Source organism: Megalops cyprinoides, chromosome 3 (assembly GCF_013368585.1).
Source record: "Megalops cyprinoides isolate fMegCyp1 chromosome 3, fMegCyp1.pri, whole genome shotgun sequence".
Lineage (NCBI taxonomy): Eukaryota > Metazoa > Chordata > Actinopteri > Elopiformes > Megalopidae > Megalops > Megalops cyprinoides.
Genome location: NC_050585.1, coordinates 1397975 through 1424973, shown reverse-complemented (window position 1 = coordinate 1424973; position 26999 = coordinate 1397975). Strand labels below are relative to the sequence as shown.

The 26999-nt window shown below is 40.5% G+C and overlaps 4 protein-coding genes across 5 annotated transcripts in view; 1 reads left to right on the top strand and 3 right to left on the bottom strand.

Annotated features, from left to right (window-relative positions):
- Positions 1 to 2807: 2807 nt before the first annotated feature.
- On the bottom strand, positions 2808 to 7525 carry cenatac (centrosomal AT-AC splicing factor). 2 transcript variants are annotated; one of them, XM_036524726.1, is made up of 11 exons: positions 6998 to 7525; positions 6385 to 6551; positions 6037 to 6135; positions 5563 to 5629; positions 5355 to 5417; positions 5069 to 5133; positions 4492 to 4606; positions 4292 to 4322; positions 4082 to 4180; positions 3602 to 3734; positions 2808 to 3122 (listed from the first exon to the last, which is right to left on the bottom strand). In XM_036524726.1, exons 1-11 carry the CDS (start codon positions 7112 to 7114, stop codon positions 3023 to 3025), a joined length of 1056 nt encoding a protein of 351 aa, XP_036380619.1. In that variant the 5' UTR covers positions 7115 to 7525; the 3' UTR covers positions 2808 to 3022. The 2 variants fall into 2 exon arrangements, with proteins under 2 accessions (XP_036380619.1, XP_036380618.1); XM_036524725.1 differs by having other exon boundaries at positions 4082 to 4322.
- Positions 7526 to 9687: 2162 nt separating this feature from the next.
- On the bottom strand, positions 9688 to 13734 carry foxr1 (forkhead box R1). Its single transcript, XM_036523009.1, has 6 exons — positions 13494 to 13734; positions 13302 to 13376; positions 12790 to 13043; positions 12436 to 12704; positions 11748 to 11980; positions 9688 to 9728 (listed from the first exon to the last, which is right to left on the bottom strand). Exons 1-6 carry the CDS (start codon positions 13612 to 13614, stop codon positions 9700 to 9702), a joined length of 981 nt encoding a protein of 326 aa, XP_036378902.1. The 5' UTR covers positions 13615 to 13734; the 3' UTR covers positions 9688 to 9699.
- A 587-nt stretch (positions 13735 to 14321) lies between these two features.
- zgc:194948 (uncharacterized protein LOC796981 homolog) lies at positions 14322 to 19413 on the bottom strand. Its single transcript, XM_036525553.1, has 6 exons — positions 19298 to 19413; positions 18025 to 18130; positions 17505 to 17648; positions 16426 to 16567; positions 15993 to 16051; positions 14322 to 15272 (listed from the first exon to the last, which is right to left on the bottom strand). Exons 2-6 carry the CDS (start codon positions 18086 to 18088, stop codon positions 15130 to 15132), a joined length of 552 nt encoding a protein of 183 aa, XP_036381446.1. The 5' UTR covers positions 18089 to 18130; positions 19298 to 19413; the 3' UTR covers positions 14322 to 15129.
- A 2531-nt stretch (positions 19414 to 21944) lies between these two features.
- LOC118775343 (E3 ubiquitin-protein ligase CBL-like) overlaps positions 21945 to 26999 on the top strand; it is a 45565-nt gene continuing 40510 nt past the window's right edge. The window contains exon 1 of the mRNA XM_036525221.1: positions 21945 to 22800. Within this exon, the coding sequence (XP_036381114.1) occupies positions 22654 to 22800 (147 nt within the window). The 5' untranslated portion in view covers positions 21945 to 22653. The remainder of the gene's footprint in view (positions 22801 to 26999) is intronic.

Sequence of the window (26999 nt, the reverse complement as noted above, 5' to 3'; positions counted from 1 at the left end):
AGTGAAATGAAATTACATAAAATGGAATCAGATGATGTGTAATCCTTATTAAAATTGGTCCACTTCATCATTTAAAATAATTAGAAAAAACCTCAGGAAATTAGCACTTTAAAGGTAAGTTTTTAGCCTGCCCTATTTCAAGCTCAGAACCCTCCACTGGTGTTTAATTACAGACAAATTACTCAATCTGTTCAAATAAGCCAGATCCTCAAAGCAAGTGCTTACTATCATAAGAAAGTGAAATTAATTTCAAGAACTAGAAATCATATGTCAGGTATTTGAAATAGTTAAACTCAATTCCCAGAAATTCATTTTGACACAGGGTAATTATTACTTGGCTTCTATGTTAAAATGCCACAAGTGGCTTCTTTGTGTAGAAAGTTTGTGGCCACTTGTTTTGTTCATGCCTTTCTCTGTAATAAAAACAGAAAAAAAACTGGCTGAACTCTGGTGTCACTATGAACCTCTTGCCATGATTATTTTCAGGGTTACTGACACACAGTCACTTTTCTCATGGCTTTTTCACTATCTGTCATGAATGAGAGTGAGACTTCACCATCCCCTTGATGGTCAGAGCTGCCATGCACTGTGATGTTACTACTGTTATCATCACTAACTTATTTGAATTTCAGTTCATTGTTCATTTCTTCCAGCCTTTTGGGCTTCTCAAGGCCTCGCTCTCCTGATGTCACAGTTGTGCTCTGTGCTACTGAGGGTATATGTTTGATTTGAGCATGGTTCCATGTTGCGGTGCTATATGTTGTCTGATCATTAGATCATTTTTTTTTTCAATTGCTTTGATACATATATCCTAAGATGCAAAACTCAACACCAAAGCTCATATTGTCCAATCCAGCAACAAAGGCTTCTAATGTGTACAAAACCCAAAACAAGTTTTAAAGTCAGATTTGAAAAAAGGAAAAGCCAAAGCAAGACTCTTAAACACAATATTTCAGATACTATAAAGTATTACAGATTTGATCATTCAAGTAATATCACATACATACAACTTTGACAAACATCAAATTAATGAAAAATTTTCAAAAATAAGATCTGTTCCAATTGAACAGCTGAAGCATTTTCACTGTAAATAGGAATATAGTCAACTTAATAAAATCCAGGAATAAGAAAATTATTACCAGTAATGCCAGTCAGCTATTACTGTTATACCCCTAAGTACACTTAAAGTATTTGAACATATTGATGTCATGCCTTTCACACTGTCCCTATTTCTCTGGATGGATCTGTTCATGGTGATGTGGCGCCTTTTCAAAATCTGCACGTTTTGGGCTGTGGTTATTGAATCAATCATTTCATTGAAGCACATCATGATGACTAATATTGCTGCTGTGAATCTAGCAAATGATTTCAAACAGCATTTCAGCAACTACCTCCACTACTAATACATCATATAAGCACATGCAATGGCACCCATCTATCTAGTTCCATCTATCCAATACTGTGTACACTTTATTTGCTGGTTCTTGCTTGGATGATTGAGGTGACCTCTTTACAATAAATTGGGTCTAACAATACAAGCTGCACAGGTGCTGACAAAACAAGTCTTGGTTTATACCATGGTTGATTCCTGTTGCTGTGATCGCATCACATTCTAGAGTTTGCTGCAAGTAATTGGAAGTCAGATACTATTGTTCAGGCAATGCTGATGTAAAACCCTTCCCGTACAAAATGCCGCTTTAATTATTACCAATATTGTGGGATCAACAAAAGAGGGCGAGTTGTCATTTTTATTACTATATCCTTTCCATTTTGCTTCGGACAAAAAGTGAAATTTTAACTGGACATTTTTAGGAGAGTAGAAGGGATGTGTGAAGGTGACAATGATAAAGAACCATTTTGATCTTTATGTCAAGAACAAACAAAATCAAGCAAACTAGCAGACCTTGCCAGTTTCAGTGAGAAACACAAACCTGTCACACTGTCATGTCTTCTGGACAGATATCACTTCTGAGGAAGAAGGGTGACAGCAAGTCCCTCAAAAGCTAATGAGGAATTCACCCTCTGCCAAGAGCTTGCCAATCTGCTTTAGCAATTGAGTGTGTAGCTAATTTGCAGTAGGAAACATGCCAAGCATTCTTCATGACTACAACCCTTTCTCCATGCTGTCTACACCCAATGCATTGTATTAAATGAAGATATCTGCATGTGAGCTACACATATGTCATTCTGTCATAGATAATACATTTTTTCTACCATTCCTTAGATGCACAAATAATCCTTAACATGTTAATCCTTGTTGCATGTTCTTAAGGCTCATGGCCCAAAGGGTGTTGGTTTAATCCCCCAATGGAACCTTTGGTCTACCCTTGAGAAAGGTACTTGGCCCAAATTGCTTCAGCTGTATAATGTGTATAAACTACAGAAGAGCAAATGAATCTGGATAAGAGCATCTGCTAAGTAAATGTAACAATTTAAATTTCAGACGCATCTATTCCATGATGACTTTCATTGTAAACCGTTTACAAAGAGTCTGTTTACACCAAAGGATTAGAGATTAGAGAGATTAAGAACCTTGCTCAAGGTTGCAACAGCACTGCCCTTCCTGTGAATGGCCCATCCACACTTTGAATGTTACATTTCAGTGTTTTAAGTTTGAATGTTCACTTTGACAGGGCAGTTTCGAAATTCTGAAGTTCAAAACTGTTCTCACTGAATGTGAGATGGGGCCAACTTGAGTGTGTGGACAGCAGCCATACCAAGCTGCTTTGAAGAATATTGAAAAATACATGACAAGGAATTAAAAAGTTACATTAAGTTCTCTTTATTTTTATAGATCCTACCTGGTATATTACATATGGAATTTGTATGAAAAATAAAATGTCAATACTTGAGTCCTTGATTCAAATTGTCCTTGGTATGGAGATGTCAGTCTGAAAAAAAGTCACTTTGACTTTGACTTGCTGACTAAGCAGGGCCATGCATTTGTGACATCTGTGAGGCAATCATATTTACAGCCATGCTCTCTGCACTACACTCTTGGTGACTCTCCCAGTGAATACATTCAAGGCTGGTCCTGTAGGCGTGGTTTCTTCTCCCCTCCCTGGTGCTCCCTTTTCCTTTTCTGTCGGCTTGTCTGTCCTTCCTCCTCTCTAAACTGGTGCCTGTCAGAATGAGGAGGAAGGAAAGGAGTACAAGTAAAACGTTTTACAATGCAATTTATCTGCCTGCATACAAGTGGCTGTAACTAGTGATGGGAGAACTAGGCTTCATGACCTCCTACAACTGAAGTCATCATCATGACTATCAATGACTCTGATTTGAACCAATCACTGTTTTTTCTCTTCCTGTGGAGAGCAATGCCTTTTGATTAGTTCCTACCCATCCATAATCACCAACTTCACCAATTGTGGGGTTCATGAAACCTCTCCTGTCACTTCTTGAAACAGTTTTGAGTCTTTCCCAGCAAATGCAAGTTTGGCCCCCTGACACTGCACACAACGTTTCTGTGTGTACCTTGGATGGCTGAAAATATGACAATTCAAAATTCTGTGGCATAGCCATTTTTCATAATTGTGACAGTAAAATGAACCACACAAAATTGTCACTTTCAACTGACGATAACAAGGAAAGATGGCTTCACCTGGACTGCCAACGCCTGCCACTGTTCCAGACCCGGCCAAAGGAGGGCAGCCAGTTGGCATCTGTCTGGGAGCTGTGGTCGAAGTTGGCCCCTACACGGTTCACTGGCAGCCTCCTCAGTCTCTCCTGTTCCTCTGCGGAAAGGATTACAGAGGGCGAGGTTGGACCAGTGATCAAAGAGCCCCATGCACAACTCACAGAACCGTCTGCCACTACTCAAATGGATTCTCTGTGCCAACTGCAACAACCCTGGCCAGAAATTTAAGACAAACAGTAGACCACTGCATTTTATCATAACTGGACTGGCTCTTTTTAATCTCGCACTTACAAAGTAATTTTAACAGGTTATTTCTAATATCAGGAATTTCTAGCCTTCATGCTCTAACAAACCCATTGCAGTAGGCACACGGTATCCAGCTGACACTTTCAAAGCTGTCAGCACATGAAGACAGGTGGATCAAAGCGAAGCTGAGTAATTTACTCTGTTTCAGGAAGTCCTGGTGAGTCGGCCCAATCTCTCGTTGGGCACTTTCAGAGCCCCCCTCCAGCGGGTCGTCCTGTAACCATGGCGGGACAGCACCTGGGTCCACATTCAATACAATGGGATTGGTCCCAAAAGATACAGGGTACAGGCAAATATAGACATGGTGTACAGTATGTAAATATCTGGATGGATCTGAAGCCGTGTTACCAGTATGCACATTTCCACCATCAGAGGAGTCCTGTTTAGCAGAAAACAGAGGAAAAAAGCAGTTACTCAGAATGAATGAAAGCAGTCATTATCATCAGTTGTTAAGGGTCCTGTTTTGACAACTACAAATAGTAAGTTATCTGACAACAGTACAAATTTCTAATATTAAAACAATCTCTCATTAGACATGACCCCACTACCTGGTATCCAATGAAGGTTAAGCTGTTGCCAGGGCCTGGCCCCCGACTCTCCTCCATTGGGTCAATCCAGCTGGGACCAGCTTGTTGCTGTGGTTCCTGAGGCCTGCAATGAGAGCTGCTCCCAGATGTGACACCATGTTATACAGACATTTCCATCTGAGACAATTCCAACTGAACCAGTCAGTATTATAGTTTCATCAACTGAGCAGCAATCAATCAATTTATCTGTCCATTTACTGAGGAGTTAAAAAGTATTTAATGAGAGTTATTAAGCTTACACCAGTGACCCCCACCAGTCCACTCTACGTCAGTGCCATAGCAAAGAGGCACACTGGTTGTAATAAGCCTACCAAGAAAGAAAAAATGCGGCATCCAACCTCACTCATTTACACTTGCAAGATGGTCATAGCAGAAAAACTGAACTGTAATAATGTTCTGTGCTTAAGTTGCATTTGAGCAGAGGGTGACTCCTCAGTGTCTGAAATGCTAACTGCTGTGTTGGGGCACATTAGAGGAACACACACACTGCTAAAGCACATCAGAAGAGCACAGGCTTGAGCCTGATGGCATGTCTTACCTGGTTTCAGTCACATCTGATGCATGCTGGCCTTGTCCACTGGGAAGATCCTGCTCTGGCTCAGGCTGGGTTTGATTCAGGAAAAGTCAACACTGGCTGCAATGTTTTTTTTTTAACTCCCTCCCACTTAAACTTAGTCATCTTACATCACCAAAAACCCCATAAAACCTCAGCATACCATCCAGTACAAGAGGCAAACACACAAAATATTGATCACAATTCAATGCATGGGGGGAGAACCTTCACCAATGTGGATACTGCTCAGGTGTGTCCTGGGAAAACCAACCTCTAAAAAGGACTGTAGGACTTCCAGTCTGTGTTGCTCCTGAGCTCGAATATGGGCAGCTTGCTTGAAGGAATCAAAAAGCAGATTAACCTGAGTGTAACGCAACTTTCAAAAGTCATGAAGACTCTCCGCTCTTCCTCACAGTTCTGAACAACTGAAATAAAGCCTGGTGCAAGAAAATGGTGTAAAATCAGGTCTTTCCGCGTACCTGTTTTATGAGCATGTCTTCACTCTCTTCAAAGCCATCAAGAGCTTTAGCCACCTCAACTTTAAACCTGAACCAGAAACAGAAACACTATGAAAAACACCTACTAAAGAATTGTCCTAAAACAGTGCCTCAATTATCTTTTAAGAACTGCCAAATAGGGAACTGCAACTATTGTGCATGAACTATCCTTCTTTCAGTATCAGTGGTTCATTTACCTTACTGATCTATTGCTAGAAGAAACAAAACTGCAAAAGGTTCTTTGATCCTGTTCCACCATCAAAGTTGTCATTTCAGACTTTTCAAATGATATATCTGGAATTGAACGAAATGACTGAATAGTAAATAACGTGACTGTAGTAAAATAATAATAATAACAAAAGTAATAACTCAGTGATGACAGAGGTGCACATAATGGAACTTTGTTTTCTTCTAAACATCAAAGTTACAACATTTTCTAAGAGTACAGGAAAATACCTTTCAGTTTCCTCAGCAGTAATCAAAAACTTCTCTTTCAGTTTAGGGTCTGCCTTATTCTCCCACCAGAACTGGTTCATCATCTTCCTGTGCTCTGGGCTGGAATGACATTGAGATGAAATCATAATAAACATTCCTTGATCACTGGAATTCCCAATCAACACCCTAGAAGGATTCGTTTTACAGAATTACGTTCATACTACGTAATTCTGTAATAGCACGGGAATGAAACTTAAAACGTACAGAAATTCGGAAGTCCCTTCTTAAATGGCAATATGCGGGCAATCAGGCAGGAATATTTATGTTTGCAAAGGCCATGATTATCATGGTGACGGCGGACTGCCTTACGTGGCCATGTGCTCAAGCAGGCCTCCGAACATCACTGTGAAGTTGCCACTGGAAACGTGTTTCTGCACTTCTTGCCCGCAGCAATAACACCAGAAGTTGCGGTCGTGTTCGATGCAGCTGAATTTCACCACTTGCGGGCTTCTGATCGTCCGGCGCGCTTCTTTCACCTGGAGATGACGCAAATAACACTCGAAAACGAATCTGAGCCACTTAACTGGTTTGAATAACTCCTTCTTGGCCATCTGTCTACACTTCAAAATAAGTCAGATGGATAGTAATGTGAGCACAACACTATCTGCTTTATTCTTACTGTATGCACTTTTGTAAGTCGCTTTGGATAAAAGCGTCTGTTAAATAAATAAATGTAAATGTATTCTAATACACAGCACATATTAAAATGCATCATCGTGGCAGATTTTTAGCTGACCACAATTAATTTTGTTAACTGTGCCCCCTAGTAGGTATCATAATCATCCTACATAAATGCAGTCCTGCTACTGCACCTATTAGCTGGCGTTTATGCGTTTCCGATCTTACTAGGTAGGGAATATTTAGGTATATTAATTAATGAAAGCTACATAATTCGCGGCAGGTTAATCATGAGTGAACTTACCTTCTCCAGAAATTTGACGAGAATGACTTTAAGTTTACTCTGGTGACTTTTCCCATAGATGTGTTTTTTTCCGGAAAAAAACGTTTGCCGGCACACCGAGCAGTAAAAAGCACCCATCCCTGCACATAACCCCTCGGTTTTTCAGATAATTTGCAAATTAAAGAAATAGCTAACTCTAAAACCAATCACTCTTACCCCGACTGATAAAAACATATAGCTAGCTAACATGAGCAACCTTGGATGAGAGAGGATACCAACAGAATAACATTAGATCTTGCCATATAAACCGATACTATTACCGGTTAGCTAGCCAGCTAATTTACAGGCGAGCTACTGTAGTTAGCTGACTTGCTTTTAGGATTAATTTTAAAAATGCCTCGAGATTTTCTGCAGACAAGACTATAGTTTACGCATATTCACGTCTGGGAGATAAGTGTGACTTGTTTGCCGCTGGCTTCCTAGTTTTCATCGCGATTTACATGTGTATTGTTCCAGGGCTAAAGCAAATAGGGTTAGCTACAAATGCTTCTTCGGTGGAATTAATAGCATGTTTTGACCAACGTAAAGGTCTATACCGCCACCTACTGTGCTGGAGTGTGGATTTAAAAAAAGCCCTTTCTCCACCGCTTTATTTCCCACCAACAATATTGACTTTTGGTCCATTAACCACAAGCATTATAAAATTCCATACAAGGAAATAAAACAGGTTTAAATCTAAAAAAATATGAGCTGATGTCTGGCTTCCATTGCCCCTTTGTACATTTCAGAAAACCACCAACACATCACCTGGATGTTTGTGCTGCTGGCAACTCACACACAGGACTGAGTTCCTAAAAGACATCCCTACTTCATGTATATTGCTCTCTATGAAAGTCCACCTCTCTGCTTCCAGAACAGAAGCATCACCCTGAGACAAGAAAAGTGTCCCATGACTACTCCCATGTTTTAGCTCTCACTTGGGTGAAGCCTAAGAGCCACCTCAGAGCTCTTAATCCTTGTGGAATCAGACAAGCAATACTGGGCTAACAGGCAGAGCACCCCCACTCACCATGCTAGTATCCACCAGACCAGTAACAGGGGAAATGAATCTCTGAGCAACTGTGAAAGGTGGCCCCTACATCATCCCACACTCCCTCCACCTCTTTTTCTTTGATTTCTTTTGTGGCAGTTTGGAATGTTTGTGTATGTTGAAATTCACCAGCACTATTGTCATCACTGTCTCCAAAGGCAGGCAATGGATAAGTTTTTCCTATGTCAGCAGACTCAGATATTGCAGTCTTACTTGGCTGACTTTCCTCTTTAACCTGCATACTTTGTATGTGTGCTTATTTCTCACATCATAGGGCAGCCATGTTTAAGATGCCCCAGTTCCCCAGACATGGAATATATTAAGATTTATTTCATAGTAAATAGTTGTTTGACCCCATATCAAGGTCTGAACTGACCATCAGCCATATTGTGACTTTTGTTAAAACTGAAAATTTCACCTTGTACTTACAGCACTGTCTTTCCACACCACCACCACTCACCCTCCCACAACCCACAAGAGAAAATATGCTCCACTGTTTAATGTATATCAGGCACACCCCTGATCAGATGCTCACTGGTTTCTCGCATGACAGTAAAGCCACTTCCAATGGCCACTTAGCTCACTGGTGCACTGGGAGATTTGCAGTAGAAAAATTGGCCATTAGCCTCATGTAGGTGTACTGGAGGATTACTCATCTCACTTCAACTCTACAGGAGTAAAGCATTTACCAAAATAAAGGGGAGGGGGGCTGATCACACAGACTACTGCCAGGAAAAAATCCAAGCATGACTACTACCAAGTCAAGCCTGATCACATCAGCTAATGACAGTGCCAACATAACGGGCATCTATTCATCAGAATTTCCCTCAGAATTTCCTCAGTCATTTATGCAGGGATTGTATGTAAACAGCAGACCCTACATTATTCAGTTCAGTGCTTAGGGCCCTTGCTAATCGTACAATAATAATAAAAATGAAAAAAACTGATGCAAGGAATCTAAAATATGCCATTACAGATCAGGTTTGTTCTAGGAGCTTCTAGTCAGATGGGAACAAACAGGTATAATAGGAAATCTATACTCCAAGCTCCAAACCTATAACCAATGCCCTTTATTTTAGCCTTCCAGTCAAACCCAGAAATAAACTGACCTTCACATCCAGTCAGAACAGAGCTGAGCAAATCAACATGACCCAACAAATTCCATGTCAGAGCTGAGCCACCTACCTTTTATTACTGAAATGTATACGGGAAGTAAATGTGCATGTGTATTTAAAAAAAAAAAAAAACTGCCCTTAATTACCCATCCTCTGCACTTACTCACTTTGCATTTTTGATCCTCAAGTGGCACACTGATTACACCAATACTGTACAGCACAATTCTAATGCATTTAAAATTTCTTTAAAAACCCCAGTTTTCCAGGGGAAATGAATACCACCTTCATAAATGCATTTCTTTAATTACATGCAAATTACAGGGTAGGTCCAGTAATTCTCTAGCTAGACAACTGGAAAAGTAAACAGCTTACAGATTCAAACATGAGAATATCACAGGTTACACATTGACAATGCCAACTTGGTTACCAGCCAACAGAAGAAAAAGGTGGGCTGTTATTCACTCGGGTATGGGTTTAAGCCTTTCACAGGTGTAATCTGCCAAGTGACTTCTGGTCAGTCACAGCTCAAACAGAGCACGGATCATATCTGCAGAGGGGATCAAAAGCAAAATCAGAACATTAAGGTCAAAATTAATTTTGGCATGCTAGAATACCTGTGCAGCACACCTTTATGACGACACCCAAGTTTAGAGCTGACCTGACCACAGAAAGGTGACCATGTTGAGATCTGGTCATGTTAATCCCTGCTAATTCTAAAAGCAAACTCACTTTTGCATTCCTTACTCTAAACACTATTAACTTAAACACCATCAATCTTAGCCTTCTTAGTTCATACCTAATGCGAGTTGATTTCTCTCCCACCTCACTGCATAAGTAGCAAGAACATGACAAGTGGCCAGATTTCCATTAACTGTGCGAGAGAGGACTTACTTGCAGGAAAGTGGCAAGCTAACAACTCCGTGATTTGTTGATCGTATGGGCATTTGTGCCTTTATGCCATTAGGAAACAGTCAATTCAGTGCAGCGTGAGAAATGTAGTGATGGAAGACAACTTTATGCAACCCCAACAAATGAGGCAGATCCTCCCCTCCTTTCATTTTCAAACAAGTCCCTGGTTGGTAGCACTTTAGCACCACCAATTCATTGGATAAATGGGGTTCACAAAGCCTCACTCACTGAGATGTTACATTGTCATTTAGCAAATGCCCTTATCCAGAGCAGCTTACAATTTTACATACACTATATGGACAAAAGTATTCGGACGCCTGACCATTACACCAACAGGGACTGTAAGGCATTGTATTCAAATGCATATACTTTAATATGGAGTTGGTCCCCCTTTTGCAGCTATAACAGCTTCCACTCTTCTTGGAAGGCTTTCCACAAGATTTGAGTGTTTCTGTGGGAATGTGTGCCCATTCATTCTGTAGAGCATTTATGAGATCAGGCACTGATGTTGGACGAGAAGGCCTGGCTAGCAATCCGTTCCAGTTCATCCCAAAGGTGCTCGATAGGGTTGAGGTGAGGGCTCTGTGCGAATACCGAACTCATCAAACCATGTCTTTACAGTCCTTGCTTTGTGCACTGGGGCACAGTCATGTTGGAATAGAAAAGGGCCTTCCCCAAACTGTTGCCACAAAGTTGGAAGCATAGCATTGTCCAAAATGTCTTGGTATCCTGAAGCATTAAGATTACCCTTCACTGGAGATAAGGGGCCTAGCCAAAACCGTGAAAAACAGCCCCATACCATTATCCCTCCTCCACCAAACTTCACAGTTGGCACAATGCAGTCAGGCAGGTAATGTTCTCCTGGCATCCGCCAAACCCAGACTCGCCCATCTGACTGCCAAACAGAAGCGTGATTCGTCACTCCACAGAACACATTTCCACTGCTCCACAGTTCAGTTTCGGTGTGCTTTACACCACTCCATCTGACACTTGGCGATGTGAGGCTTGCATGCAGCTGCTCGACCATGGAAACCCATTCCATGAAGCTCTCGCCGCACAGTTTTTGTGCTTACATTAATGCCAGTGGAAGTTCGGAACTCTTCAGCTATGGAATTCAGCAGAGCGTTGGCGACTTTGACGCAACATGCGCCTTAGCAGTCGTTGACCCCGCTCTGTGATTTTACGTGGTCTTCCACTTCATGGTTGAGTTGCTGTTGTTCCTAAACGCTTCCACTTTCTAATAATATCACTTACAGTTGACCGTGGAATATCCAGCAGGGATGAAATTTGACGAACCGTCTTATTGCAAAGGTGGCATCCTACCACAGTACCACGCTTGAAGTCACTGCTCTTCAGAACGACCCATTTTGTATCACAAATGTTTGCAAATGGAGACTGCATGGCTAGGTGCCTGATTTTATACACCTGCGGCAACGGGTCTGATTGAAACACCTGAATTCAATAATTAACAGGTGGCCAAATACTTTTGTCCATATAGTGTATTTATACAGCTGGATATTTACTGAGGCAGTTGTGGGTAATAAGTACCTTGCCCAACAGTACAACAGCAGTGGCCCAGGGGGGAACCAGCAACCTTTCAGTTTGAGCCCTGCTCCTTACCACACACTGCTGCCCAAGTGAAAGAATATGATCTTACCAGGGCTGTTCATGCTCCTCCTGAGCACTCTGAAAGACTCCCCAGTAAGTGTGTGTATTTCATTCCGCAGTCTGCGGCGACCATCCACTGTCAGGTGCCAGAGGCAGGACTTGCGCTTTCCCTCGCTGGATACCTGCTGTGGAGTCTTCCGGAAGCTATTGCTGAAACACAGGTTATGCCTTATAGTGTTCTTCCAGCCATCAGGAGCTGTCTGAAAGAATGGGAAGTGCTCTCTGAAAAGCAAGAAAAAAAAAAAATCTAGAGTAGAAAGCTGTTGGTGAAAAACACCAGGTCAAGTGAAGTAATGTCAGAGCACACTCTTACATCTAGATACAACACCGGGAAACTAGGGTGACTATACGTCCTTTTTCCCAAATATGTCCTCTTTTTGGGACACATTTTTTAGGTCCCAAAAAGAGGACATGTCCAGGAAAAAAGGACATATGTTCACCCTAGGGGAACACATTTTGACTTACCCAGAAAAAGCATTTTTTCCAGAAAATGGACTTGTCAGGATTTGGACCCCTTTTACCATTGGCTAAATTCATAAATTTTTAAGATTTATCCAAACTGTCCTAGCTAATGGTTGCTGGAAACTAAAAGCTTGCACCATTGCCATCTTAAGGCAATCACACCCACCCCATCCTGAACCCGACAGGAACTAAGCCAATACTGGTTTTACCATCACCTAGTGAAGTTATAGATCTGCTGCACATTAAGGCTTCCGGTGCGGCTGCTGTTTAGCGCCATAGCGATGAGAATGCAGTAGTTCACGGGAGGCCGAGGCCACACCCCGCTCTTGAGGTTGTTGCTCTCCTGGAGAACACGCTGCAGTCGCTTGTTCTGGGCCAGACTTAGTTTCCGTATGCGGTCCTGCGTCGACTGCACTTTGCGACCGTTCTTCACTTTTCGGCAAACTGGAACATCCGCCGAGGATGCGTCGTCCTCATCTGTAAGCTAATAAACATGTTAAACGGTGAGCCATTTATGGACAGAAAACCACCCCTACATGTCTGGTAGTAAAAACATTGGGTGGTCATACACCCACTTGTTCACTGGATGAGGAGGCGTCGTGTAGCGATTCGTCAAGACAGGGTTCATCGTCAGGTGACAGAGATGGAGGGGTGCTTTGGACGGCGGCTAGGCACGAAGGCATGGGGGTAGGCAGTACGGGAGAACGTAGCTCCTGAGTGGCACATGCCGGTGTCACAGTCCCGACTGCCTGCTTGGGATACTTGATTGAACAAGCCAGGGTGGGGTTCACCATCAACCACAGACTGGGTTGCATCTGAGTGTCTGCAGGATAAGGGGTTTTTTTTTTTTTTTTTGTTTACTACATAGTCCACATTAATCAAGTCATTTCACTTCTAGGCTATATGACTGATGTTGGCCTACTAAACGTGGGCATAATGCAAATAAATACACTAAAGCTGATATTTGAGTATTTGTATTGATCATCAAGCTGAATGTCTTGATTATACCGGTATGAAATGGCAATTAAAACTTCACATTTCATCCCACCTTGTAATTCGACACGGGACTGATTGGGCGAACCATCCTTCTCCGAAGATTGTCTCGAGATCCGCGCATAGTGCCATTGCACCAAATATTGGTCATTCCGCTTTTCGTCTGATGCATGTGAAGGATGAGGTATTTAGGAGTGTTGATGTGTGTACACAGTAAACAAAGCAGGTATTCTTAGAACTCGTATGGTGTTTGTGTCATGGTTTTACTTGGTTCCCTTACCTTGATAAAACTGATCAGTGGTGGTCGTTAGCTTGATTTCTTCATTCATGTCCCAGTCGTTTAGGCAGGTGGTTAAATGGAGGTCGGCGAATCTACTTTGATTTTGTACCTGGAGAAACATATCCAAGTATTCAGTGCCTAAAACTTAGGCTAATGTGTTACTTTAACGGATTTCCTATCCTTCTTCTGTAAAGCCACGCTGCTTCACCTCTTATGTTCTGCTGTTTGTGAAGGTAGCCTATTAAAATCCTTTGAAACCTCGGCAGGTGTGAATGATTAGCTGGATTCAGAGACAGCAGCTACAGGACTTGTTGATTGGAGTGAATTGCAACGTTTTAAAATTATGTAAACGTTTTAATTATATAAAAATCAAATCAGCATTGGGGAGTTATTTGGAATGTCGAATGCAATTATTATACGTGATTAACCACCACACTGCACAACTGATAGTTTTAAACGCCAGCAGATACTTAGCCTATTTAGAATTGTCAGGCGAACCCTTGCATTATCCGTGTCTAACAAGCAGAATGGCAATCCCAACGTAGCCTTTAAAGTTCGTTTATTTTGGTTGAAGCAGTTGTATTTATGTTTGGACACACTGTGATGTTACTTTTTACAATCAGGCGAGATTTCAGCATCTCCCATCTCTGATGCGACTTCAGTTCACCCTCTTCATTTTGATGGGCAACTGGGAATTTCCACTCTTACTGCCTAAACATCTGTGCAAGGTAGACAAAGGAACAGAATGTAATTAATACAAAGATTTACTTTATTAAAATTCATTAATGTATACATGTGAAATTAACTTTGCTTAAATTTGGATGCAGGTTTACATTAATTCATTTATAGTATTGGCTGTCAAACACATGGCACTGTTACCTTGCAGACAGTGTTGCATGGCCATTTACACCACTTACACTTTACATATATTCTATGCAGGCACTGAGATAGATGCTAAAGCAATTTACATGAAATATCTTGCTCACTGATACAACAGCAGTGCACCACACAGAAATCAACCTGCAACTGTGACAGTTAGCCAGATAGCCCTCGCTACCACCCTGGTAATGGCAGTGAGGTTCAGAGGTTCAGGAGAATGTGCAACTCCACTAGCTTGTAGTGGCAGTACACCTCTGGGTTTAATAAAGAAATTGGTAAGATTACAAATAACGGCCAACTTGGATGTTTTTGTCATGGTTTTTGGTCGACGTGGGGATAAAAGAACAGGCAACATCCCAAAGAAAAGAGGTTCAACTTCCCAACATTCCATGCACATTTGCATCACTATTGTAACGTACAGCAACATTACAAGATTTCCTAAAGATGCAGGGCCAAATAAAAGGCAAACTGTCACACAACCATCTCTGTTATTTTCTGTTATTAGTGATTTTTAAAATGAGCCCCCTGATTCATACCACACAGCTAATTCAAATATGTAAATGTCTGTTGTAAATGGATGTGCATTTGCTTATTTTGTGGTTCTTTTTAGAATATACACTATACATCTGAACTCAAAATGCTAGGACCACAGAATAATATAGACCTCATAATAATATACAACAGGAAAAAATGCAATTCTTAGAAATGTTATGGTATGTACATTTTTAACCAACAAGCAATAATGCTGTGGTACAGTTCAGTCATCAGAGTTGCTAAGGAACAGGGTGACGATGAGGCCCAGGACCAGGAGAAACATGGCCACTGAAAGCAGGACGGTGATCACCACCATGGCGCCACTGTGTGCTGGCAGCCCTTCATCAAGCTGCGCATAATCAGAAGCTAAAAAGGGACACAAACAGCAGTTATTGGCTGTGGGGTAAATCATTAAGAACAATGCAGTGGTGATGGAGAGTAGAAATTGGCATATCTACTATGTGCTACCAACCACTGACCCATTTGAATGAATCTCAAGAGTTTTCTCTGCTCAGTACAAAACTATGTACAGACAATGGCTCCAGAAAATAGGAGAGTCCACAACTCTATTCACTCGACTCCACACTACAATTACTACACTAATGCTTCCTGATGAAGATCCCTAAAACTCCAAACCTTGTCTGTGTTGTTTGTATGTGCAAATAAAACCACTTGGGCGCATCAGAGTACTGGGTATACTGTGTGTTCAGGCTATATTTTAATCCTGCACCTACCGCACCTTGAGGGATATGCTTGTGGTTATTTGTTGTGTCAAATGATGGCTCCACCCATTCAGCACTTTTGTTTTGTTAAAAAGACCCCCCCCCGCCCCCCCCCCCCCCCCCCCACACACACACACACACACACACACATACTTACCAAAATCATGTAGCCTTTACAGTCAAATATTGAAAAAAAAATATGAGGACATTATGAAAAATCAATGAATGTCCCCTGCACTTCTTGTGTGCATTTATTCCTTTGTTCTACAGGTCAACAAATGCTTGGAGCTCATAATTACATATATGAAGAATTATGAGTAATTACTGAAATGCTCTGAAATATATGAATTATATTTCAAATTACCTGTTTTTGTGGTTGCTTCTAAAACATTGCTCCTCTCTGCTCCCACAATATATTGAAAGCTAACAAGAAGGAAATACAGTATTTATACCTGTTAATTAACAAAGCACCAGCAAGTTTCAGTTAAATAAATATTGTATTATGTACCCATCACTCTTGCAGGTTTTCTACTCAAGCAAAAAAGGCAATATTGTTGTATCAGCTTGGTTTCAACACACCCATGGAATCTGACAGATATTTTTTCTCCAGTGATATATATGTATACAAATTGTCATAATGAGCTTGAACACCTGACACAGAGAAACAGCTGTAATAGGCATTCACTGAATGAGTGAAACACATACAGTAATAACAAACAAGACCAGTTTAACCCCATGATGTGTGCATTCACACCAACAGCATGCCCATGAGCCACAATTCTTGTCACTTTGCTGACCTGTATTGTGTTCCATTGGTGAGGTCTTTCACTTGGTACCCTAGCTCTTTGGTGATAGTGAAGTGGCCATTAGTCTCAGTGACCACAGCAAGAGCCCTCCTGAACCGACACAGTGGAACCTTGAATATATCACGCAGAGTCTCTGTTTGACAAACACACCAAATCAAACCCCTGGAATTTATAGTGCTTTAGTGTATCCCGGAATCAGATAAACACTGGGACACTTTAGGGAAATTAAGTGACCATTGCATAGTGCCAGAGGTGGAAAACCCCGGCTTCAGAGAGTAAAAGTCCTACCATGTATTTGTTCTAGCCATTCACTAAACAAGGTGATTTCACTAATTAGCTCCTCTACCTGGCCGAAGAGGTGTGCTAATTAAATTCAGGTGGTGTAGTGCATGGGTGGAACAAATACGTGGCAGGACTTTTACTTTCTGAAGCTGGAGTTTTCCACCTCTGCATAGTGCATAAGACAATTGCACTTTTTTATTTATTTAATCTGCTGTGGACGATTGGTTAATCATATTTCAAATATATCTTCCATGACTATAAATATAGATGTTTTTAATAGATCCTGGTGGTTAGTATTCTTATTCCTGACTCTTCATATAATAATGTCTTCATAATCTATGAACATGTATGGTCGGAATGCATCCATGACTTTTTCTTTACCCTCTCAGCATATTAAGGATGTGCATTTTCAAATAATTTGATTGAAATTGAGTCAAATATTCCGTGAACCCTGCTTTTTTCTCCCACGAAAACTATATGAAACTCCATAAATAATGATTCGCTGCAAAGAGATCTGCATTCACTTATATTTTCTGGCAGTTAAATAACATCAATAAATTATGTTTTATGCAGGGTTCTTTGGGTTTCCCTCCAGAATACTGATGAGAGAGAACACAGAGGGATTTTTTTCTTCATGTGTTGGTAACTAAGCAGATCGCTTAATAATAAGCCAATTAACTGATCAGTGATCCCCTGTTTGAATATTTAAATGAGTGAATATTTGGTCTTCTCCTTGCAATATACCACTAACTGTTCATTAGTATAATGTGCATTGCCCCATTACTTACTGATCTCTTTTGTGGCTGTGTTGTTATACTGAAGATTAACACTCTGTCCCGCAAGAGAACATGGTGGTAGGCTGAGGAACACTGAGTCTGTGAATGTGCTGGTTACCACTCCGTCGGAACCCATTAGAAGGCTAACTGTGAATTCTAAAATGAAGTTAAGATGTTTAAAAACATTCCTTCATAACTGATGTCAGAAATCAGCAAAATGTGAATCATAACTTTCAAAAGCTATGAAGAATAGTTTCGAACAAGGTCTAAACACTTTTAGACATATTTATATATTCAGTCTTACTTGAAATTATATGCAATCTTTTTAACACCTGCTTGGAGTTGCTGGATTAATTTTTTCTTTTTTTATTGTATACATATTCTAAAGTAATTCCAGTTATCCAATTTGAAGCACATATAGCTCATACATATGAAGAAAAATGTGAACATATCTTCATAATCTTTAGAATATATTTACAAATCATTTAACAAGCATAATAAGAACAATTGTTCTGATTGTCATTAGTATTACCTGCATATGCAAAGTGGAGAAATGCTCCAAAGATGGCCAGAATGATGATCTTCATGGTCTGCATTTGGAGGTAGTCCAAAGTCTAGCTCTGTCAAGTGTCTCAAACCTGTGTGAACAGCACTGCACTGTGGAAAATGAACAGGTGAAACCAGAGAAACCTGATTCTATGTGCTCATCAGCCAATCAGAGCACAGGGGGTGTCTAGGATTATTGGTCAGAAACCTGTTTGACCAGAAAGTGTTTTGTTCACCTGAGTGTTATTTATACCCCTACCCATGCTACATGACACACTGAGGGGTGAATCTAGGTCTCATGTTCAATTCTCAAATTTTCTACATATGTCATACTACCACTTACACATTTATTTTACTCACTTTGAATGTTCATTATATTTTTTCCAGAATATTCTTCCAGAATGCTCATTCACAGTATTCTGACTTCTTGGCTTACCTAGATAAACCTGGATAAAACCCTAAATGTGTGATTTACAGAGAATGCTGTCTGTGTTGTACGGCCCCTTAAAACGGTTGAATATTGGTCCTTCATTCATCAGTTTATTATGTCACAGCAGCCATTTGTCTCTGAACAGCCCAGCACTAGGGATGCTTCCAAGTTTGTCTGAAGTCAAGGACTACATATCTACAGTTAACAAAGGCAACCTAATCATGTTTTGAACATGCCATAAAACAGACCAAGAGGTTACAAAAACTGCAGAGGGATGTAGGACAGCAACTTTACCAACTCACAACAGCCTTGCGTAAGTCTGGCAAGTTGCCTATGATATGATTCCAGTTCAATACATTAAATGAAGTGGAGCAGGGAACATTTTTTCAAATGACTGCCAGATGCACAACAGCACAAATTCTTATTTCTTTGCCTTTTCTAATGCCCCGCCAATATTATACATAAGTATATTTAAGTATTACAAGTATAAATATAATGAAGTTCAAAATGTTCAAGAAGTTCGAAATGAATTTAAAGCTTTGACACAAATAAATTTGAATAGCATGAATAGATTTATTTAGTGTTTTATAGGGCTTGTATTTCAGATCCGTGCTGTGGTGTATGCTTTATTTCGAGGAACTCATTGCGAAATTCAAATGTTTTGGCATTACCCGAACGAAATATTGATTTGCATGTCGGTTTTGCAGAATTGCCAAGGTCCAAGGATCTGTAAAATCTAATTGCGTCGCATTGTTTTTATTAGCGATTCTTTATCCAATACTAATGGAATACTAATGAATGAACACTAATAAAACGACGGATTGCTTACCTATGAAAATGATGATGGATAAAGATTCGTTAAGACGGAAATTTTTCATCCCCGCCTGTCATTGTTACGGTTGACAATTCATCTTTTTGGAATGTTCGATTCCTCCTGAAAAAGTGGATAGTCTCTAATTGCGTGTAATATTTAAAAAGCATATGATAAACAGCTGGGAAAATCCCATCAGTCAATCAACTTCTTCGACAGAATTATCTTAAGCAGACAGTAAATTTAAGAACAAATTAAAAGAACTAATCAAAACAGGAGACGTATATCTGGTACTGGACGAATCAACAGATGGGAAAGACCATTATGTTTATGCATTTTAGGTCTTCCACAAGGAAATATAATAGAGTAAAGCCAGGACATCCTCTGAGGCTCCGGCATTTCACTCATGACCACATTGTGCGTAGCTTGTAATAGACTGACTCAAACGTGTGACGGTGTCCGACCTAAAATTGCTGTCACTTGTGCTATTTTAGTGGCAAATATTTTATCAGCTGACATGATTGGGGAGGTGCAATCGGATAATTGATTAACAAGTGCCTGAGGAAAACAATATTGACGTCTTGGTGCCTCAGGACTGAAATACTTGGAAGAAAACAAGTCGAGAAAAACTGAGGGCTCATCGGAAATTCTGTTTAAAATCAACCCCGAAACAACAGCTTTACTCTTCTTTTTTAAGCTGTACTGATTTACACCAAGTTTTTTGTTCCCCTTTCATGCTGCACTTTTTAACAGACCGCTGACGCAGGACTTCACATGCAGATTTGCGACCTCTAGTGGCACCCTGAGATACTCGAAAAAGACCACTAATTTTTAAATGGCGATTTTTTTTTTTTAAATGGCGAACTTAGTATCAAAATCAGAATCAGAATCAGATTTATTGGCCAAGTATGTTATCACACACGAGGAATTTGTTTCCGGTCGTTGGTGTCTCTCAAGCGATACAGACAATATAAATATTATTTAAAGACAATACACAATATACAAGCAATATACAGAATATATGAAAGACAAACAATATACATAAAGTGCAAGTGTGTGTGGTAGTGCAAGCAACAATAATGTGCATCACGTATGGGAATGAAATTGTGATGTATGAGTATTTGAACAATATAGTATTTGTAGATGTGCAGCAGGGTGATAGAAACAAGAGTAGCTACGGCATAGCAGATGATACTGGTCAGCTATTTATGATGGTGATAGCATAAGGAAAGAAACTGCTCCTGTGTCTGGTAGTTTTGGTATACAGGGATCTGTAACACCTGCCAGGGGGGAGGAGTTGAAAAAGGTTGTGTCCAGGGTGTGAGGAATCTAATAGTTCAGGTTGTAAACCTCTGATGAATGAGACATATTTGTTCCATATGCCTGAGAAATAATAAAATGTAACATTTGCTTGGACATCTAACTGTTTATTTCAATATTTGTCTAACAAGAACTGTTCACTTAACCTTAACCTATGGGAGCAGTGAACTTTAAAGGACCTCTTGGAATGAAAAGTTCTTTAATACCATCATTAGTTTTTTCGTGCCTTTGCCATACAAGATTGACAGTAAAAATGTATCTTCTTCCTTAAATGCACACTTCAAGACCCTATAGTATGTCAAAATAATGGAGTGCCAGTGGTTCTTTATCCAAGGAGCTGACACAAAATAGATTCACTTGAAAGAGTAGCCTACTAGGTGACATACCTTTCTAGACAAATCTCACTCAGAAGGTTTGAGTAAAAGAATAACTATTTTGTGACTGAGGTATAATTACACAGTATTTCTCCATAAAATTGTACAAGGAGGTGAGTCAATATACAATAATGTACCTATTCTGCTGCATGGACACTTAAACATAAAGGCCTGCAGTACACCAAAACAGTAATCATGGCAGAATATAGTTCAGTTTGGCTTTGAAAAGTTTCAGTACCAAAACAATATCAGACATTATGACCATAGTTTATAATCTGGTATTGGGATCAGATTGAGGATTTCAATGTTACACCTCATGGATGATGCCATGGCCAGCATTTTACATATTTACCATTTACCATTACAGTCTGGTTGCCAGTCCAATTTCATAACTGCTCCGCATCAACTTGCGCTTTACAATTATTCAACACACTGTGCTCTGCAGGGTACTGTTTACTCCTTGGTCCTGGTGGCGTGAATGGAGAGTTTATTTATAGCAGCGACCCCATTCATAACATTGTACTCGGCAATTGTGACGCCGAACGTGGACCGTTTCCAAGCAACGGAGCAACTGAGGAAAGCTAAGTAAATTACACAAAAGACTCTCAATGTGCATTTCGAAAACATATCGATGCTTTTTGAAAGATTAATTTTTAATCATTTGATTCATGAATTATTTCGACTACAGCACTCATAATGAAAATGGAACAGTCAACGGTGGAAATTAAGTTATTATAGTAGTAGTTATTTGCAGGTGATCTTTCATGTAAACACCGTCTAACAATAAGCTCGTCTGCATCTTTAAAGCCCTATTTTTCTTAGCAAGCATCTGAGGATCGCGCATAGTGAATGTTGTGGGAGCGCGCCTGACGGGGGTGTGTTTCTGGGCGGGGGCCGAGGCGGTGCTCTGTTAGCGGAAGGATGTCCGCGAAACGTTAGCAAGGGCCGTCTTCTCAAGGGAGGGGGAAGTAGAGGGCTGTGCTTAATTGCTTACAATGTTAATTATCTATTAAATGTACTAACTGGTTCGTTCATTTTATCCTCCTCTGTTCTAATGCAATGTAGTTTAAGTGATCTGTGCACGTTTTCTGGCAATGGTATCCATGGGATTCCGCTTTCCAGTAAGCTAGCACCTCCTATATTATACTCTTCCCCTCACAGCGGAGACGAGGGAAGAGTGTGACAGAGGAAGAGCTGACTAGAGAAAGGGGAACGACATAGCTATATCCAGGCAGCTAAACTGCAAGCAGAAGGTTGTCGATGGGAACGCAGTCTTTCACGAACGAAGGAACAGGACAATAATTGCAGTAACGTACAAAATATCTAAGGTGAAATTTGTTGCTGCATTCGAGTATACTACGTAGTGTGGCATTAACTAGCTGACGCTATGTTAGCTAGCTAGCAACTATTTGCCTCCACTGCTAGCAACTGTCTCGCAGCCTACAATGCATTGCTGCAGCTTGCGTCGGTGACAGCGTTTGATCCAGGAATTTGCGGGGTTTTAATGAGACCTTCATTGCGCTAAGACCTCCATCTCACCACTCCCTACGGGCCCCTGCTGGAGTCTGACACGGGTGCTGTCCGCCTCAGGGTGTCCGGCCGAGCTACCACTCAGCCTGGGAAGGAGGGCGGTCTCCCGGCCCCGGGGGTCTCCCCGGCCGGCTGCAGCAGAGTTTTAGCATGGCAGGGAATCTGAAGAAAGGCGGCGGACTGATCGGTATGATGAAGGACGCTTTCCAGCCTCATCATCACCATCTCCATTCCCACAACCAGCCGGGGACCGTGGACAAAAAGACAGTGGAGAAATGTTGGAAACTTATGGACAAGGTTAGTAACCCGATGTAGTGCCACAGATATCGTAGCCACCGCTTGATAGCTAATTGATTATATTTAGCTAGCTAGCTAGTGTTATTTAACTAGCCACAATCCAAGGACAACGTGTAAACGAAGCTTGTAAGCTAAGTTAATTAGCCGTCGAAAATCAAACTAGCGTGCTAACGTTAATTACCCAAGTGTAATATTTTGGTGGTTGGTTAACTGCCTTCTCCGGCCTTGCTAATTCTCGCTTTCAGCTTGCAAGATATAACAAACGTAAATAATGTTAGTAAGTCTTGTAAGCTGCATGATTGTTGATAGTGCGGTTGAGTTTGCAAGATGATACCAAGCCAAACTGCGGTAGCTGGCTGGCTAACTTTGCTGCCTAAATCGGCGAGTTGGCCAATTATTGTCTGGTGCTAAAGCGAGTTTACTGGCTAACCGGGTTCTACTCCATCTTGTTTACTGATAGTGTTTGTTAACGTTAACATAGGCAAGCTATAACTCTGCTTTTTCCATTGCTGGGCATGCATGAATGTGACCAATGTGGCGCTTTACAGGTTGTTGTCTGGTTTTATGTTTTGGATTAGCTGTTTCGTTTAATTACGGTACCCTAGCAGTCGAGACGATCGCTCTCTATTGTCAGGTAGTTGTATTCAGTTACTACACATACTCTTCAAATTGGAAATGGTCAGGATTTGGGCTGTTTGTATCGCTATGTAAGACTTAGATCACACAGATCCTGTTCAGACTGTGACACCGTAGTGGCGCAATTAAATTCTCTGACATTTTAATTCGGAAACCACCACTGTTAACGGCGGTGAATCAACATCTGAGCAGGTTTCATCCGCCAATGACACCGCTGCATTTACATACATGGAGAAGGCACGCAACATACTGACACTCAATACAAATCATGTTTTTGGACCTGCATTATATATATATATATATATTCCATTCCATTGATACTGCCACTCATCTTTCGAAGTGAAGTGATTCTACTAAATCGTCGTGTCCGTGGGTTGCTACTATGAATCAAACTGACAAATGATATCATGCAGGAGCAGTTAATTATCCTCAAGTATTTAGAAATAAGTGACTCATCTAAAAAACAAAAATAAAAAAAATGCTACATTATGACTGCCTTGGAAACAATACATAAAGACATAAAGATCAAATAATATCATTGGTCATAGCTGTGTTTGTCCCTCACCTATGCAAACACGATGGTGATAAAAAGGCATATATTTATATCTGTAAATGTACCACAACTATGAGGGCAAAGATCCTTTCTAGTTTGCCTGTATTTACCTGTCGTGATAGGATAGTTAAGTTTATAACTTGGTTAATTTTTCCATTTTTTTAGATCCATTTTTAGATCAAGAAAACTATGCACAGGAAATACTTTAAACCTTTTTGTAAATACATTTTCTTACGTTTTTATTGCTGCATTTAAACAATACTTTACTAGTCGTCTGCCTACTGCTGTTGACGTCTAAGACGTGCCTTTCGCCGCAATAGACATTTTACTTCACATTTTGAGTGTTAAGCAAATGTTAAGCAAAGTTGGCTACAAATTGCAGAAGCACAGCCATGAAACCCACTTGAAATGAAGGAGTGGCTTAAATGATGAAAGTAGGTCTACTTCTTATTTTTAGTGTCCTGACGGAAAACAGAGCTGCTGTGCAGTAGCAGTAAATGTTCTTAAAGAAGTGTGTATGCTGAAGTGAGCTCACTCTTCCTGTCGGTTTTTTTTTTTTTGGGGGGGGGGGATCCTCCCACAACCAAGCAGTATATTGTGCAGAGTGTGCCTTGTTATGAAGGTCAGCTTCTGTCAGTTAGTTATATCTGCATTCAAAAGATACATGGCTAGTGTGCAGGTGACCAGGGCATCAGCTTCCTCTTGCAGGAAGAGGAAATGAATATGGGACAGAGCAGCTTTAGGAATCCTGCATCACCTGAGTGCAGGTCTCCAAGATATCTCACTCTCCTGTGGGCTGGATGCTGACTGGAATTGTCGTGATCAGGCATCCTTACCAGTTATTGTGATTGGTTGATTGGTACCTTGCGCAACCATATACATTGCAGGCTAAAAATGACCATTATGCTTTGACCACTCACGGGAACAACAGGAGGGGTACAGGAATTTCATTTACTGATTTCTCAAATATTGTCCTTTTTCATTGGCTGGGAGTATTCTCCAGCTCTGTGGCTTGACATTTATTGTTTAAGTGCAGGAATGAGAAAAGACTTGTCAAAGGTATCATGATTAAAGAATATTTGCCAATAGAAGGACAAGAACAAACAAAAGTTATACTGGATGGGATCTCACAATACTCTCACAATACAATATGCAATCTCTGAGTAATAATGACATGAAAATAGACAATGTCAGATATACTACAGCTCCTTTCTTCTCTTATTTCCATACCAAAGTAGATGTAGTCCATTATCATTATCAAAATCAATTCAAGAGTAAGTTCTTGCTTTGTGTTCTAAAAATGGTTGTGACAGTCCTTGGTATGAAGCAATTATCTTGTGCTATTTTAATGAACGCATCTTGCACACCAAAAACTGGAAGCTGTAATGTAGTAGGAACCAGTGTTGTGCAAGTTCACACTTCACAAGAGCTAGCTCAAAGTTCAGTTCACACAGATTAAAATGAACAAGTTCACATTCATAGTTCACAATTTTGAATTTTGAAAGTTCACAGTCCCAGTTCATTTCTTCCATTTTTTTTTTAAATGAGCTGCTCTGAGCTTATCTTTTTCAGTAGAATCTCCTCCTATCCATCCCCAGCCTTCAATCACCCAGCCCTCAGCCCTTCTCACTGTTTGTGTAGATGTGTACATTCATAATTTATATATTTTACTGGTGGAAGTGCAAAAGCAAATAAAGTAATAAAAAGTTCAAATCACAAAGTAAATTCCTTTGTTACTTGCCACCACTTGCACTAGCCATTGTGCAAAAATTGTTTAAGATAGGGTATTGTCCAGGGACGATTTTATGTGTACATCTACATGCGCATTGATTGTTACACGGGATATGTGCAGTTGGTTGCAAGCTGTCGAGCTGTCTAGCTGATGAGTTGCACTCATAAAAACATCTTAAGTATGGAATAACGTCGTCCGTATTCATTCATCAAGAAGTAACTTTAACACACCCAAGGATTCTGAATCTCGTGCAAACGAGTTCAAGTTCACGTTCTTTAGTTGCAAACGGATGCGTTCAAGTTTACCGTTCACCGAAAAAATGAGCATGTTCAATGGAACCTATCTACAAGTAGGTGTGTGAAAAACCAACAGATTTTCCTGGATTCCTTATTGAAAATTGATGACCCACAATCATGTATAACGTTATTCATTCACATCTTCTGTAATGTTAGAGGAAACCAGGGAATTTCAGTAAAATCAGCAGCATACCTATGGGACTATAGTGAGCTGTCTCTTTAATGAAGCCTGTGAGTTCTCACTCAGTCTTCAGAACAAACAGTTCACATGGTATATTATGATGCAGAGGTTTAAATAGCACTCCAGATACATGACAGCTTGAGCCATTCCAGGCTTCTCTTGAAGCAGTTTAGTGTGTGGTGGTGGAATGCATGTTGGTGACCTCTGCTCAGCATACTATTGTATGTTCATCTTGTAAAATCTGAAATTGTTGAGTCTGCTAGCTTTGGGAGACCGTCTCTGTGATGTGTTTTTTACTTGGTGGTTTCTTCTCTTTGGTGGCATGCAACCAGGGTGGAAGTCCTGCTTTTAGATTAATGTTCTATGGTTTACTTTCTGACCAGTTTATTGTGGAGTTTGATGTTTGTTATGGAGCACAGCTGTGAAGCTGTCACTGCACAATGTTTCACTACAAGGTGAGAGGCAGGAAGTGGCTCATTGAGAGGTGGGGGCTGGCGATTTCCTCTCTGGTAGAAATTTGTATGGAAATCCACATTGCAAAAGCCAGTTCACAGGATTTCACAGGGTCAGGTACAGTAAAGACCATAGTCACATTTCATATCTTGATCCTGAACATAGAGAATATAATCTTTAAAAATATGTCTGTGCATTTCAGTACAGAATGTCACACACAAATAAATGGGATCCTATAGTATGGGTCATTTAAGTACAGTATGGCTATTGGTAGACTGTTTTTCTTCTGTTTTTGGTGAGTTTAATTTTCATGTTTGATATCTGCCTACTTTCACTGTGCCAAATGTT